The sequence below is a fragment of the Aspergillus japonicus genome, assembly GCF_003184785.1.
Source record: "Aspergillus japonicus CBS 114.51 unplaced genomic scaffold BO86scaffold_73, whole genome shotgun sequence".
Lineage (NCBI taxonomy): Eukaryota > Fungi > Ascomycota > Eurotiomycetes > Eurotiales > Aspergillaceae > Aspergillus > Aspergillus japonicus.
Window position 1 is genome coordinate 21165 of NW_020291710.1, and position 14732 is coordinate 35896.

Genomic DNA, 14732 nt, shown 5'->3' on the forward strand with positions numbered 1-14732 from the left:
GGGGAAGGAGGTATTTAGATTGTCATTCATGGAGCAATGGGTTCAACTGTACCGCAGGGATCCGGCTTCCCTTGCAGAGTCAGCCATACATCATGGCTTGGGAGAATGGTGGGATCTGGGGTCTTTGGGAAGCATCAGAGAGAAAATCCCAGTAGAGATAGTGTCCGGGCTATTGCGAAGGATCAAACATAATCCCAGCCCCGTAAGCTACGGTGTGCTCTATATGTATCATGGAGGTCAAGCAGGGCAACATGAAGATTTTTGTTAGGGAAGATTACTCGCTACAATCATATAAGATGGGGAAATTGCAAGGCAAGCTAAGTATGGGCAGGCAGGGAGGGGTAATACCATGAAGCAAAGGGATGAAAAATGGTGAAAAAAAAAAAAAAAAAAAAAAAAAAAAAAAAAAAAAAAAAAAACTAAACTCATCGCAGGCACTGCGAGGTGGCGAAAAGACGGAAGGGAACGATCAACAACCACCCAGGTTTCGTCCAGCAACACGAAGGGAATAGGTTCTAAGGGATCCCCGGATTAAGATGAAGAGTAGAAACAGCGCTGGGATCACATGAATAGCAGCATGGAAAGCAGCAGGTCGCCTCATATTCGGAGGACGATCCTCCCCATATGGGAATGAGATTTGAACGTTGACCATGGGTCAGGAGATAAAGAAAGAAGCCAGAAGGAACGACTGGACCAGAAAGAACATCATCTAGACAGTCGACTGGCCGTATCGGAACAGCCCAACCCTAAAACAACAACGCCGGATACACACACCACACACACACGCACACACACAAGGTGAAAGAAAAGGCTGAAAGGGTTCTCGAACGATGTAAGCAAGACGGGGTAATGGAAAAGCTGCAAAACACCCAACCAAAGAACAGAACGCCAAATGGAATCGCAATCCATGAACCAGACCAAAGAATGATGAAAACAACAAGCATTACCATGTCCGTCAGACTCCCCCAAACTCTCAAACTCCACATCCTAAGGAAAAAGCCGAACCGGTGGGTTGAACCCTTCTCGGTTCGGACAGGCCGGTTGCCCGATGAAGGTAATCTAGATATATCACTCAATGAAATTAAATCCAACCCCAACTGAAGAGATCAACGGTCAATTCACGCTCTCGTAGATCGCTTCCGAAGACCGAATTCGGCTTCCTGAAGTTCGCGGATCAGACGAAGACTCTCAGCATCCGGCTCGTCGTCAGCCGCACGCTTCGTGGGTTTGTTGGGTTGGCCCGGGGAAATCGAGGCTGCAGTAGCACGCTCGCCTTTCCTCTCATCCATCGACCAGAAGCTCTTCTTCGCATTATGTGATGACGAGGGCCGTGATGCTGCTTTCTTGGTCCCCGAAGACGGGCCGGGAGTAGGCCTACGTACACCGGTGCTTGACGCGCCGAAGGATGAACGACGTGCGCTGGGCGTGTGCGTCGTCGACTTGCTTGTTTTGATCACATGAACCTCAGGAATATACCGGTCGACCTGGCGAGGCTGGCGGGAAGAGTGTCGCGAGCTAGACGTGGGCGTATGGAGAATCACAACATGCTCTCCTTCACCATCTGCATAATCGTTGGGAACGTCGGTATCGTCCGCCAACGAAGTCGGTGGCGATACGAGCGTAGCTGTGGGCTTAGACGCAAGAGCAGAGTTGCCCTCGTTTGTCACCACAGTGTCGGACTGAAAGGCAGGCGGTGATGCGTATGAGGTCTGCCCGAGCTGGGCCTCCTTGTCCGTTGCCGCTTGTTGTGGAGAATCTTGATCCTCGGGAGGGAGATCGGCATATGGGTCATGGAGGTCCAGATCCTTAGAAGCATGACCGACATGATCTACATCCAGCATAGCGTGGTCTCGACCACCAAAATGAAGCGGCCGAGACACGGGAGAAGTACTTTCTTGCTTCATCCGTTTGCTGATACCGAAGCCGAGTCCTTCTTCATTGGGACGTGGCCGTTTCACAGAGGCCGCGGCTCGTGGCTTTGCTCGCTCTTGAGCTTTGATAGGATCAATTCTTCCATACTCATCATGGATACACCGGCGCTATGATCAGTTAGCATATGTATACCAAGAGATGCGAAACAGTATAACGAACCTTGCTCTTCCGACAGTCGTCACAGGCCTTGCTCCGGCCTTTCTTACCGGTGTTCTGCCCTTCGGGGCTGAGTTCATTAAGCCTGTTGGTCGATGCATGCGGGGTGCCCACGGTGATCAATGACGCTTCAAAGCGATCCATGTTCCTACAGACGCCATTGTCCTGAAGACCTGCTTCCGATGCAATGGCCGCCAATGAGTTCAGAGCAGACGCTGCATCATGCGCCGGCGAATGGACCCCGGTACTAAAAGCACCCATGGCCGTCTGTTTGGATGATAGGCTATCATTCTGTTCGTCCTTGTGATGGCAGCGGATTCTGCGTTTGCGACAAGCATCACATGCAACCCGTTTGGGACCGAGCCCCGAGCCCCGAGGTGCTGTTCGAGGCTTAGGCACGGTCTCCTCTTTAAGACCTGCATTGGCGCTGGAAAGGCTCGTTGGAATATGGGAATCCGTGATCGAAGGCACACGGGAGCTGCTCTTGTTGCTCGATTGAATCGGCAGGTCCTTAAGTGGCTCGGGGAGTCGCTGCACAGCCTGTCGCTCTGCATAAGTACGCTGGCTGTCCACGTTGCGCTCTGAGCGACGACTAGGTCTTCCAGCTGGCTTTTTCTCGACAAGGCTGAGTTTTGGGTTGCTCTCGATCACGCCGGGGCGGGTCCACTGAGGTGCTTTCTCGTTTCCACGCTTCCATGCGACCCATATCCCAAACTGCTTAACAACGTCGACTGGATCGCCTGGCGTCCTGGGTATTGATCGTTTGACTGCATTCCTAGCATCCATCGTTACTCCTTCCACAAGGTAGGACCCAGCGATCAAGGCGGTACGCAGAAGGTATTTTGCAAGGTCTGGCAGACCTTCCAACTCTGCTTGTGAATAGAAGCGTGAATTATGATAGGGAGAGCCTGGCGGGGCAGTGTTCGTCCTGTCTCCGAACTCATAGTATATGGGATAGTCTCGATGAAAGCGATAATTATCGTCCTGTGCAAATGCGTCGAGAACGCCCTGGGGAACCGGGTCTTCCTCGAGGTACTTCAACGCGGTATACCACTGAATTTTCTGGAAGAACGGGTACCGGAATTTCCTTGGTACCTTGGTGCCCTTCTCAATGTTTGCAATCTTGATCTGCATCCCGTAATTCAGCCTTGTCAGGAAATTGCCACCAATGACCAGACTATTCTCCGGAGTCCAGACAGCATGGATCCAGCCAGAGGGGATCAACATTGTGTCGCCTTCGACAAGGTCCACGCGGTAGCATTCCTTGGTTTGGTCACCGAGAAAGGTGGTATCCTGTGCGGGCGAATTGCACCATTCCTCATATTTCTTCAAATGCTTGTCCGTAGGCGGGATGAAGAAAAAAGTCTTCTTGCCTTTCAAAATATGATAGTAGACGGACGACCCGCCAAAGTCAATATGAAAGTCGGTGTAACAGTCAGCCACCGACATCAAGCAGTAAAACTGTACTTTTGGGTAGTCCCCCACTGCTTGGAGTTCTTGAGGCCAGACTGAATCTTGCAGGTCCAGATCACGAACCACCTTTGGTCGTCGGATGAGCCTGCCCAATGGACTCTGGGACACTTCTAAGCTGATGACATTTCGCACTACCTTGTCACCTGTGCTCTCATAGTAATCAGCCCATTTTTGCATGGTCCATCTCTTGTCCTCTCCTTGTTGAGATTTGACATCGATGACTTCGACCCTCTCTTCGGGTCCGTAGAGCTCGGCCACCTGTCTGACCGTCAAGCCTTGTGGTATCACCATGTCCAGTTGATCCTGGCCGCAGTCTACCACCTGCTCAAAGCTTTGCTCGCCCGCATCGAGATGGTCTAAGAGTTCATCGAACATCTCTTGCGTGGGCGCTTCCTGCGCTAGTGCATCCAAGTCCGAAGGAAGCGTTGGGGCCGGGTTTTGAGTATTCCACTCGGCAGGGATGACTATCGGTTCTGTCATACCACTTCCTCTCTCGAAGTACTCGGCCGTGATGAGCTCCGGGCGCATGCGGGGGAAATTCTCAGGGAGGAACCGAATCTTGCCTTGGCGAATAGGTTCAATGTAATGATGTTCTAGTGAATCTGTTGCAGCTTTGACAAGCCCTTGGTTCAGACCAGCATAGTCGATTGCGGTACGGGCGCGAGATGACTTGCGAACAAATGTCGTCCGTCCATGCAAGGGCCCACAGGCGCGGCAGATGAACTTATCCACAGTCCGCACCTCTCTATCATTTTTGAAACCAGCGCAGACGATATGAAACCAGCGCTTGCAGCCATCACAACTGATCCAAGTCACATCACCTTGTTCACCAGTGTCGGTTGGTATGCGGACGAGATTACAAGCAGCACAGCTGGCCTGACCGGACTCCTCCGACTCTGTGTCGTCTTCCGTCTTGGGAGGCAGGTCCGCCGGCATCGGTCCTGCATGTGGACCGCGCATAACATCGGCAGCCTGAACATTGGATTGTGTGCCGCTGGAAATGTGTTTGTTTGCTGAACCCCAGTGATCGTCCTCCGCACCCTCTTCATCCTGCCAGAGTATCGGGGGAAGAGTTGAAGAACTGGTGTTAGGCCGCAAGCCCTGTATTGTTGGTCGCGCAATGGCTGCTGATCCATCGGACTGTGACCTCATTCGAGATGGTGGGAGGGCGCTATTGCTTGAAAGAGTGTGGGTATGGTTTTCGGTGTGAGCGGCCCATGATCCCACCGCGGACCCAACCCTATCGAAACGCCGGGTTTCACTTCCGGCGTAAAGAGCGTGCTCATCTATGCTGACTCGTTTGGCGGGCTGAATGGTAGGCTGGAAGTTGGTGGGTCGGGCAAAGTTCAATAGAAGCTCTGCATCCGTCTTCATGCTATCAAGCACCGCGGAAGAATTTGCATCGGGCACGGGCAGCGACCGGTGGGAATGGAACGGCGATTGATCTTTTTCGGAGCGCGGTCGCTTGGCGGGACGTTCGGAGGATTCAATGGGTTCGGAAGGGAAAAGCGACAATGCGGGTGTCGAGTTTTGAGAAGGGGGACGGTAGGAGAGAGGTGCGAAGGTAGGGCTGGTGGCTAAAGCGATGGTCGCGAGAGCGTCGATGGTCGAACTCGATCTGCCATGACTCGGTCGATGAGCAGCGGAATGATCTGCAGCATGATAGCCGCTATGACTCGGGGGGTATTGGTCACGATCGGAGTCAGCCACCCTGGCGATGCTGCGGTCAATCCATGAGGCTCGGATGTCGGAGGTTGAGCAGGGTGAAATCGGCTCGACGGCGCGTCGCGGAGGTGAGGGAGTGCGGTAACGCGGTGGTCGAGTCCCGAGATGGGTCGAAAAGGATGTTGCACTGATCATAATGAGGCCTGAAGATGGAAAATCGAGCGGGAAAGGAGCGAGAAGAGGCCCGGAGGAGAGACGAGGTGCTTGCGGCAGACGGGTGCAAAGCGGGGGATATTTGACCACACGGGCTAAAGACGGGCCACCGCAGGCAAAGAGAAAGTCATTCCTGGCAGAATGGGAAGCGCACGAGGAACAATGAGATTGAGTATAGAAGTCCGAAAGGGAAGGGTTGGCGGAGGAGAGGTGGTAGGGGAGACGGAGGAGAGAGGAAGTGGACGGAGCAGAGTCGCACGGCGGAGGTTGAGGGGGGAAGTTGAGCGAGCCTCTGCCGACGGGCGGGAGAGAGAGAGCGCGCGCGCAAGAGCAGACGACGGAAGAGAGCTGCACTACAGTAGGGTGCGGAGCGGAGATAGAAAACGGCGAATTCAAGAAAAAGAAGATCAAGGAAATTTAGCGATTGAAAAGTTGCGCCTCAAGATAAGGCCAGAGAAGGAGGAGGAAAGAAGAGGGGTTTGACAAGGGACGATGGGCGGCGATGGGAGGCCGAGAGGAGAGGAGAGGGGAGGAGGAGAGGAGGAGGAGGAGGGAGTCGCCGGACGGAGGAGGACGACGAGGCGCCCGGCGCAGAGACACACAAGAGGGAGAGAAAGAGAGAGTCCTCGGCTGTATGCCTCAGGCAGCCGTACTGCCTAAAAAAGTATTGCTGTTGTTCTCCTTCGTGATAATCGTTTGCGGCACCAGCCCCTCCCCCCCCCCCCCCCATGCATGACTGCAGAGTACTCGAACACCATTCTAATTAATCATATCCTGATTCCGAAGCTAAACAAATATCTACTGCATCTTTCCAACAGTTACGAGAGCTATAGGAAGTTGAATCATCTTCACTTCTTGATCAAAGTGAGGCTCCTCCTCCGAGGCCACTAAACCGGATCAGGCAAGGCAGCCCAGTCTCCCGAACCTCGTGCTCGTCGCGGATATTGCTTCCCTCTCTCTTGCTCCTCTCTTGCCTTCTTCTCCTCTCCTCCTTCTCATATAACTTCCTCCAGACCCCCGTTGGGTATCTGACTCGACCTTGATCCCTTCTTTCACGTCTTTCTACAGCATCTACTGTCCCGCCCGAGAATGAGCCGAAAGCTCGCCCCCGAAGCCAATCGGTAGGTTCTGTTCGAACAATTCTACCCCTCCCCTTCCGGTAGCCCGCCATAGTCTCGCGCTGCGCTCTTGGGCTTCAGGATGCTTGGCCATGGGGTCTTATCTCTATCAGAGGGTTGGAAGTTGGATATGGTTGAAAGCATGACTAACGGGCCATCAGGATTCTCTTTGTCAAGAACCTCAAGTATGCCCTTCCTCGCACTCGGAATCTTTTGAACCCGCCTGTCGATCGTCGCATCGCCATTCAAACGGATACACTCAGCGACATATGATCTCGTCAATCATGACATGAATGCTAACAATTCGGGTTTTGTCCAGCTACAACGTAACAGCGGAGCAACTCTTCGACCTCTTTGGCAAATTCGGTCCCATCCGGTAGGCGTCTCCGTGACTCACGCGCCATCGTCCACATTATCGTCAACTCCGCAACTAACGCTGTCTCCGGTAGACAAATACGTCAGGGAATCGCAAACAACTCCAAGGGCACTGCCTTTGTGGTATACGAGGACGTTCACGACGCCAAACAGGCATGCGATAAGCTCAATGGATTCAATTTCCAGAACAGATATCTCGTTGGTATGTTATTTCCATGCGGGGGAGACTCTGAACGGCCATCGGATGAGGAGAATTGCGCGGCTGACCTTCGCTGCTCCGACTTCTAGTCCTGTACCATCAGCCTGAAAAAATGCTTAAATCGAAAGAGGACCTGGCGGAAAGGCAAGAGAATTTGGAACGTCTCAAACAGCAGCATGGTATAGAATGACGTGATGATATGCTTTTTTTATCGCTTTCTCCGCATGCCCTTTGCCGGCATCTGGTTGCGTATTCACATGGGTTGGTTGTGGGGTTTTCGGCGTTTATTGTTCTCCTCTGGGTTTGATGATGGCTCTTATTCATTCATGGGTCTGAAAGGGTTGCCGGCGGGTAGAATGAGACTCGGGCTTGGCTGAAGTCCGGAGTAGAAAGTGGTACAGAATGGGTTATTTCAGGGCTGGGATCGATTCCGATGCACCGGTTAGTCACTGCTATCAATATAATCATTTCGATCGCCGGCCACTTGCGGCTGTTGCGGCAAACCTATGGAATGCGGCGTGAAGGTTGTAGAAATAATACCACTGCACTGTATCTACTGGGGACGATTAGGGCCCAGGGCCCCAGAATGCTGACTTAGTCCATGTCTCCACGATCGCCCACCAGCTGCATCATACGTTGCCAGTGGATCAGCCCGGTGAAGATCATGTAGTTGTATGCCTGGTGGTCCCTGCTCCGATCCTCCCCTGAGCGGCCTGCGTAAGGCTAGCCAACTAGTGCGATAGCTTATCTTCTTGCCAGTTTCGCCTCAACTATAGCCACTCTTTACTTATAGGCAATGAAGTATCCACTTGCGAGTCGTTGGGTGCGGTGACTTAGTGCAATTATAGCTAAGGATTCCATATCGTTTTCTATACACACTGTAGTTACAGTCTGAAGCACTGGCTCGTGCCATACATATGTACAATAGGAGAGGAGCCCCGAAGATGGTGAATCATCAGACTCATCACAAATCATACATGTTCCAAGAGAAAGTGCCAAATCGATGCCAGCTCGGAGCCAGGAATTCTTTAAATACAAAAATGCAAGAGTACTCTCATGAGACCCCAAGCCCAAACTACTATGTACGTTAGTGAACTAACCTAACCTAGCGCTAAAGCGGTGGCTGCCGCCGAAGCTGCCTGAAACCTCAGACATCGAGATTTACCGCTTCGGTTCTAGACTCGTGCCGTCTGCCAGCCTGCCGGCCCCACCGCCGCGACCGCCCTCCAAAGATTTTCTTTTCCCCATGAAGATTGGAACCTCCAACCACCAACCTTCCCTTCACCACCTTCTCTCCAGCATCTCGACCTGCACCGCGGCAGTGATCCTTTGCGTGAGCCTGCTTCTTTTGACATCTCGACATCTTCCGTCCTTTCCAAATCTTCCCCATCTATCATCATGGCTGATACCTCTGCTGGTAAGAAAGAACCTGTCCCCATCCCCCCCCCCCGGGAAGCCATTATCGAAGAAAAAAAAATTCAGTTACTAACGAGAATCTCCTGTATTCAGCCTGGCCCTTGGCCGACGAGAGCCTGACTCAGAGCCTTCTGGACCTTGTCCAGCAGGCCTCCCACTACCGCCAGCTCAAGAAGGGAGCCAACGAGGGTAAGCATATTCTCTCTTTTCTTCTCCAACCGCGCCTACATCTTCTTTCCCTTCAACCTTTTTTTCAAACCTCGCCTAACCCCATTCCCCATCACCACAGCCACCAAGACCCTCAACCGCGGTACCGCCGAGCTGGTCATCCTCGCCGCCGACACCTCCCCCCTCGCCATCGTCATGCACATCCCCCTCCTGGCCGAGGACAAGAACTGCGTCTACGTCTTCGTCCCCAGCAAGCTCGCGCTCGGCCGTGCCTGCGGTGTCTCCCGCCCCGTCATCGCCGCCAGCATCACCACCAACGAGGCCAGTGACCTGATGGGCCAGATCCGCACCCTCAAGGACAAGGTCGAGAGACTCATGCTGTAAAACGAGCGGAAGTCTTCTCTGTCTCTCTCTCTCTGTGTGGGCTGGTGATAGGCCGGGTAAAATGATGAAAACATCGCCCATTCCAGCCGGGTCGTCCCAGCCGGGATGGATTTTCATGTCCCCCCCTTCGGTATGCGTGCAGGAGCTAGTAGCTGGCTTTGGGAGAGGGTGACTGGTTGAGGTGGGAGTTTCACTAGTGGATGGGGGACTGGATTTTGCTTTTGTTTGTCTTTCTCGGTGCTGTCATTCAAGACTACAGAGAATTTTCTTTTCTGTAACTCTGCTCGCTGAATACGTTTCGAGTGGAAACCCATGTACCCCTCCGCTTTTTGCTTGGGTTTAGACAGTTTATTGGCTTAAATGTCGAATCCCACGATGTTCGCTTGGCTTGTCAGAAGATGTGTTTGATTCTTCCTGCGTATGGAATTGTAGTATACTGTTCTGAAGCTGGATATCCAAACCGGTCGGTCTATCGACCAAACCATAGTTGCCAGTATAGGTCACAGTCGTGCTGTCACGCCAGCCAGCCGAGAAGGGCCTCGAGCTCACCAATTGAACACGAAAAACATCAGCTTGCTACGTATGCAGGGTGTATTTCTCACTATAATGCATTTGTATTGAAACGCCCCCCTCACTCACTCCTTCACTCTGGGAATCGTTCTCATTCCTGACTTTGCTCCCAGTCGAATGAGCTTCAATCCATATATAGATCACGGTAAGATGATGTACAGATACATGGTCTCCGTAAAGAGACAAAGAGAAGATTGCAGGGAAAATCCACAACAATGAGATACGTCCATCCACCACTCTATCGCGAACCCCGCCTTTAAACACAAGATAAGAGCAGGCTCCATGGGAATCATGCGGTGCATCAATATGTACCGATACAGAAAGGAACAAAGTCACAACCAGACAGCCTCCAAAAAATACAGCCGTCATGAAAATAACGTCACAAAAACAGATCAAGGCTCATTAAGGGTTACTTTTGGTGTCAATCCGGCCCGGGTATGGTACTGAGGAAAGCAGAAATATCAGACAAGCAATAAGCATCTCGCAGTATGCAGTATGGGCCATGACTCCGACAACCATTCAATCATCATGCACAAATCAGATGCACGGAAGAAACTGGTGGAGTGTTAGCACATATCCAGGAACAGATCGGAGGAGGCAAACTCACGTTCATCACAATCAGCATTGGGATGTCGAATACGTCGCGCTTCACTGTCCAGCAGTAGGCGCAGTCAACCTTGCCATCCTTGAACCCCAGCTGATTCATTCCCGCCTCGCTAGCGATCCCACCCTTACGCAGGTGGTTGTTCCATCGTTGGCTATCTTCCGATGCCAACTCCATATCCTCTTTCGTCTTGTACTTCAACAATTTGCATGTCCGCATCACACTGCCACGGGAGTCCCCAAACGCCAATCGCGCAAAATCCTCGTAGAATTGCACCACACTGTCATCGTCCAGCAATTCGGCAAGAAAAACGGGGTGCGGCCGCCCTGGGGTTTGATTCTCGCCCGCCGACCCGCGCGGAGTGAAACTGCGGGAGGAGGCCCCTGAGCTTGGAACTGATGTACCCCCCGTGTTCACATTTAGATTCGGCTCCTTGCCCAGAAGCACATCCTTCTTCCATCCGGTTAGAATACTGAATTCCTTGCCCACCGCGGCAATCTCACCCGTTCGACGGCAGACAATCGTAGGCGTTCCGCAAGCGTTGATAAAGTCTTCGTACTCCCAAAGGGTCCGCTGAAAGCACTTCTCCATGAAAATGAGATCGTCCCTATTTAACGTCTTTGTTGTCGCGATGAACGAGGGTCGAATCGATGCCAGCGCCTTGGCAATTTGTAAAGTCTTCTGGGGAGGAAATCGCCGTTGAATGAAAGCAGTGAGATTGTGGAAGCGACTAGTATATGCGTAAGGCTCCTTTACACTCTCGTAGATCGAGGATGGATTTCTTTGACGCCGGCGCACTCCCACATGTAGATTCTGGTGCTTCAGACTGGGTGTCGTGATGGCGGGTCGTTGATTGGTTGGAGCCAGGCCATTCGCCTTCTTGGCAACAGCGACGGTAAACGGAGACTCTTCGAAGCCGCTCGTCATCTGAGGACTAGTTGTTGCGCCAGGGCTGTTGAAATGGCCCGGGCCGCTTTCGATCGCAAACGCATGAGGCGCATCGGCTTTGGATAAGTGTCCGGGTATCACGTTCCCTTGACTGGACTGAGGGTAGACGCTGGGAACATTAACATGCGCCTGGCTTGGAGCCTGGCTGCTCGGCCATTCGTTTAGTAGCGGGTCACCGAACATGAACGGCTGCTGGTTGCCGGGACTTTCCCCGAACCCCGGCCCTCCGGTAATCGGAGTCGACGCAAACTGGGCAGATCCACTGCGACCCATAGACCCGCGCTGCGTGGCTGAATCGCTAGGCGAATCCCCAGCACCTGTCGCCATGTGTCCCAGCATACCAAATTCCAGCGCACCGTACCGGTTTTCGAAGTTCATGCTAGAAAGATCAAAGTTGAACAAGGCGGGGTCACTGGGATCGAAAAATGGACCGGCGAACGGGTTGGGGTTCTGGGTAGGCGGACCCGAGGCACTCGTGGTCGTTGGCTGTTGATTGACTGAGGACGGAAGGCTATTGTTTCGAATGGTAGGGGTGGCCTTGAGATTGTAGGACGGTGAGACGGGCGACTGCGATGGGAACGAGGCCTGGTTCATCGGGTTCTCTTGGTAGACATTGTAGGACGTAGATTGGGGAGTCGGGTAAAAATTGGCTCCAGAGTTCTGCGGTGCGGCCGTGTTGACGGCGTTGGCGCCGTTCCTTGACAACGGCAAACTGTTATTGCGCATGGGATTGTTGTAGAAGTTTCCCGCAATACCCGGCATCAGGGCCCCGTCGGGCGCATCATGGAGGTACTTCGCCTTTTTCCGGACCCCATCCTGACATGCATCCTGCAACCCACGCTTGATACACCGCTGACACGGCCTCTCATCACCTGTGCGCAAAAAGCTCGATTAGTTGCACGTCCTTAATCCAGGTACGCAATCGGCAGTCCGCGACGCGTCACTCAAGAAGCGCGAATTAGAGCGCCTGAGCAGGCAGATAGGAAGAAAAGCACGAGAAAGTCCAATGCAGGAGGGGAGGAGAAAAGGAAAGCTAAAGACAAGGTCAGTCATACCGCAAGTCAAATGCGCCCGCTGGCAAGCGAAACAAGCCCTGCGCGCCTTTTTCCTCCGCGGTCTCGACGGGTCCTTTGCATTGGCTGCCTTTTGCCCAAGGGTCACGACGCCTTTGTCCTTCTCATCACCGTTCGCCTCCGTCTTGGGGGTTTCCGAATGCTCATCGGCAGACCTGATGTCATGATTGGGTTCAGTCGGCTCTACCGATGGAGCTGGGGAGCTCTTCTCCTTGGCGTCCACGTCCATTTCGGCATGAATAGCCCGACGGAGCGGTGACTCGGTAAGTCGGTCTAGGGTGAGAGCCGAGTTGCGCACGTGCTGTTGCGTGTCGAAAGGAAGCTTTGCCGCCTCAAGGTTCGAACGCGAGCGATATAGCCGAGGATGTGTCAGAGGCTCAGCGCCACGGTGTTTCCCTTGGAGTACGATCTCTCGGGCGCCCTCCAGAGAATCGATCTGGAAAGAGCAGGTATGTGGTTGATTCGTGGTTTAGGCGCATGAAATCCAAGCACGGATGTCCAAGTGCGAGAACGGAACGAAGAGCGGAATCGGCCGCAGAACGGAGGGTTGTAGAGGACGGACGGGCGGAGGAGAGGAGAGCCGAAGGAAGCCTTGCGTGCGGGACCGAGGGTAAGATGACGAGGTGGTCTACAACTCGATAGAGAAGGGTCAAATGCGATGAGTATTGAGAAAGCTGTGTAGGACTAAAATCCCGGCAATATCTTCACAGTCACGCGAGCGACAATTCGAATGGAGGGGGGAAGGATCGTTAATGTCGTAATAGTGGTAAGGTAGTTGGAGTGGAGAGCGAAGACTGGGCTCAATTTGTCAAGGCTGCGGGGAAAATCCAAGAGCAGGCGCGCAGCCAGAGTCGGTCGGGGAGGAGTTATAAGGCACCGAACCCGGGGGGAGAGAGAAGGAGGGGAGAGAGGGGAGAGGGGATTTGCAACAGGAGGGGTAGAAGACTCAAGAGGAGGGGAGAGGAGAGCAGTCAGTAGAAGGATAAAACGCGGGGGTGAGAAAGTCAGAAAACAAGAAGAAGAGTTTGCGTTGAGTAGTTAGCGACAGAAATGAGGGAATTGACAGAAAAAAGAAACAAGGGAAAAAGCGACAGACACGAGGGCGTCAAGGATGCTGCGATCGATGGTTGGAGTTTCGGTACGGTTACCGTACCAGATTTACTCTTAGATACCAGACACTTTCTGCAATGCATGCATGCATGCAAGCAAGCAAGCAATCCACTGTCGCGTGTCGCGCAACTCTCACCATTCGTGTCCGTGGTAAGTCGAAGCAACTTGGATGAAAAGGATGTTGTTGCGGTCTGTTTCGAGGATCAAGCCCGAGTGGTTGCTCGTTCAAGAGATTGGGACTGTGAAAGCCATCAAGGGCCATGTGAAGATGTACTCCGTAGAGATGTCAAATTATGGAAATGGCTGTCGCATGTGACACCAAAGGAAGACATCATCACTCCCGAGTCTCCAACGAAACAAACTATATCTGATCTCCCGTGTTACACCGCCACTGTTCCACGATCGTTTGAAAAACACCATTCAGTAGTTGAAGGAGCTTGACATTCATATCATGGAGTTCAAGGATAGTATAAGGCACTAAGGGACCGATTGGACTACATGTAATCATCCTAGTTGCGCAATTGCCCAATTGAAGCAGATATTCCCTCACTGTTGGCCTAGAGAATTGTCCCTCGAAGTTACCGGTTAACTAACTACCGCCTGTACATTACGTACTGTACAATACAAAAGCCTTCTTAGTTGACTTGAGGTATAACTACCTTACTGCTTTAGTGTCAGAATTCTCCCACGTGTAAGCCTCTAACCTCCCAGGAACCGAGAAAATCAAACACAAAAATCCAAAAGCAAAGAAAAGCAAAACTGCACTGCAGCCCAGGAAAAGAAATGCCTCAAAGATGAACCGGCGCACCAATCATATTCTGGCTGTATTGGTCTGACCCCGAGTTTTCCCGTTGGGTTGGCCCTGGTTGCCCGATCCTGCCCGACATGACTGCTGCTCTCTGCTCTCTGCTCTCTGCTCTCAAGTCTCAGTCAAGTACTCCGTACACAATCGAGGTTGGCATGGGATGGAGTATGCCTCGGCTATATTTGAAATGATGTGATGTTTCTAGTCTGTTACAAAGGTAGGGAAGGGAGCAGAAGTTCGCAAAGAGGTGTGGCAAAGTATAGTTCTGACCATGTAAATATGGATGGATGGATAGTTGTCGGTGTTCACTAACAATTGGTCCGCTGGAACTAAAGAACGGTGTGACTCTAACCCGTCCAGCTAAGCCATAGAATCTCTATTTATTTCTAGAATTGTTTCGTGCCGGCTGTGATCTAACAGCTAGATCCGCCAAGGTCGCCCAGCGCCTCGGGTCGTCATCGGTCGTTTAAAAAAGCCCTACAATAGTAGTGCCCGCATTTGCTGTAGGCCACTTTTATTGTTC

The 14732-nt window shown here is 52.5% G+C and overlaps 5 protein-coding genes across 5 annotated transcripts; 2 read left to right on the plus strand and 3 right to left on the minus strand.

The window, feature by feature from the left end:
• Positions 1 to 626: 626 nt before the first annotated feature.
• On the minus strand, positions 627 to 5421 carry jhd1 ([Histone H3]-lysine-36 demethylase; the record flags this gene model as incomplete). The annotated part of the gene is made up of 2 exons (XM_025669274.1): positions 627 to 2039; positions 2092 to 5421. 2 exons carry the CDS (start codon positions 5419 to 5421, stop codon positions 1119 to 1121), a joined length of 4251 nt encoding a protein of 1416 aa, XP_025523338.1. The 3' UTR covers positions 627 to 1118.
• Positions 5422 to 6408: 987 nt separating this feature from the next.
• On the plus strand, positions 6409 to 7610 carry BO86DRAFT_392592 (putative pre-mRNA branch site protein p14). Its single transcript, XM_025672839.1, has 5 exons — positions 6409 to 6560; positions 6719 to 6742; positions 6877 to 6933; positions 7007 to 7134; positions 7221 to 7610. The coding sequence occupies exons 1-5, from the start codon at positions 6529 to 6531 to the stop codon at positions 7319 to 7321; spliced, it is 342 nt and encodes a 113-aa protein (XP_025523339.1). The 5' UTR covers positions 6409 to 6528; the 3' UTR covers positions 7322 to 7610.
• A 684-nt stretch (positions 7611 to 8294) lies between these two features.
• On the plus strand, positions 8295 to 9496 carry BO86DRAFT_392594 (ribonucleoprotein-associated protein). Its single transcript, XM_025672840.1, has 3 exons — positions 8295 to 8548; positions 8641 to 8736; positions 8837 to 9496. The coding sequence occupies exons 1-3, from the start codon at positions 8530 to 8532 to the stop codon at positions 9097 to 9099; spliced, it is 378 nt and encodes a 125-aa protein (XP_025523340.1). The 5' UTR covers positions 8295 to 8529; the 3' UTR covers positions 9100 to 9496.
• BO86DRAFT_220374 (uncharacterized protein) lies at positions 9446 to 10122 on the minus strand. Its single transcript, XM_025666912.1, has one exon. It carries the CDS (start codon positions 10036 to 10038, stop codon positions 9676 to 9678), a length of 363 nt encoding a protein of 120 aa, XP_025523341.1. The 5' UTR covers positions 10039 to 10122; the 3' UTR covers positions 9446 to 9675.
• On the minus strand, positions 10123 to 12647 carry BO86DRAFT_220359 (transcription factor). The gene is made up of 3 exons (XM_025666911.1): positions 12277 to 12647; positions 10277 to 12093; positions 10123 to 10224 (listed from the first exon to the last, which is right to left on the minus strand). Exons 1-3 carry the CDS (start codon positions 12521 to 12523, stop codon positions 10207 to 10209), a joined length of 2082 nt encoding a protein of 693 aa, XP_025523342.1. The 5' UTR covers positions 12524 to 12647; the 3' UTR covers positions 10123 to 10206.
• Between the last annotated feature and the right edge of the window lie 2085 nt (positions 12648 to 14732).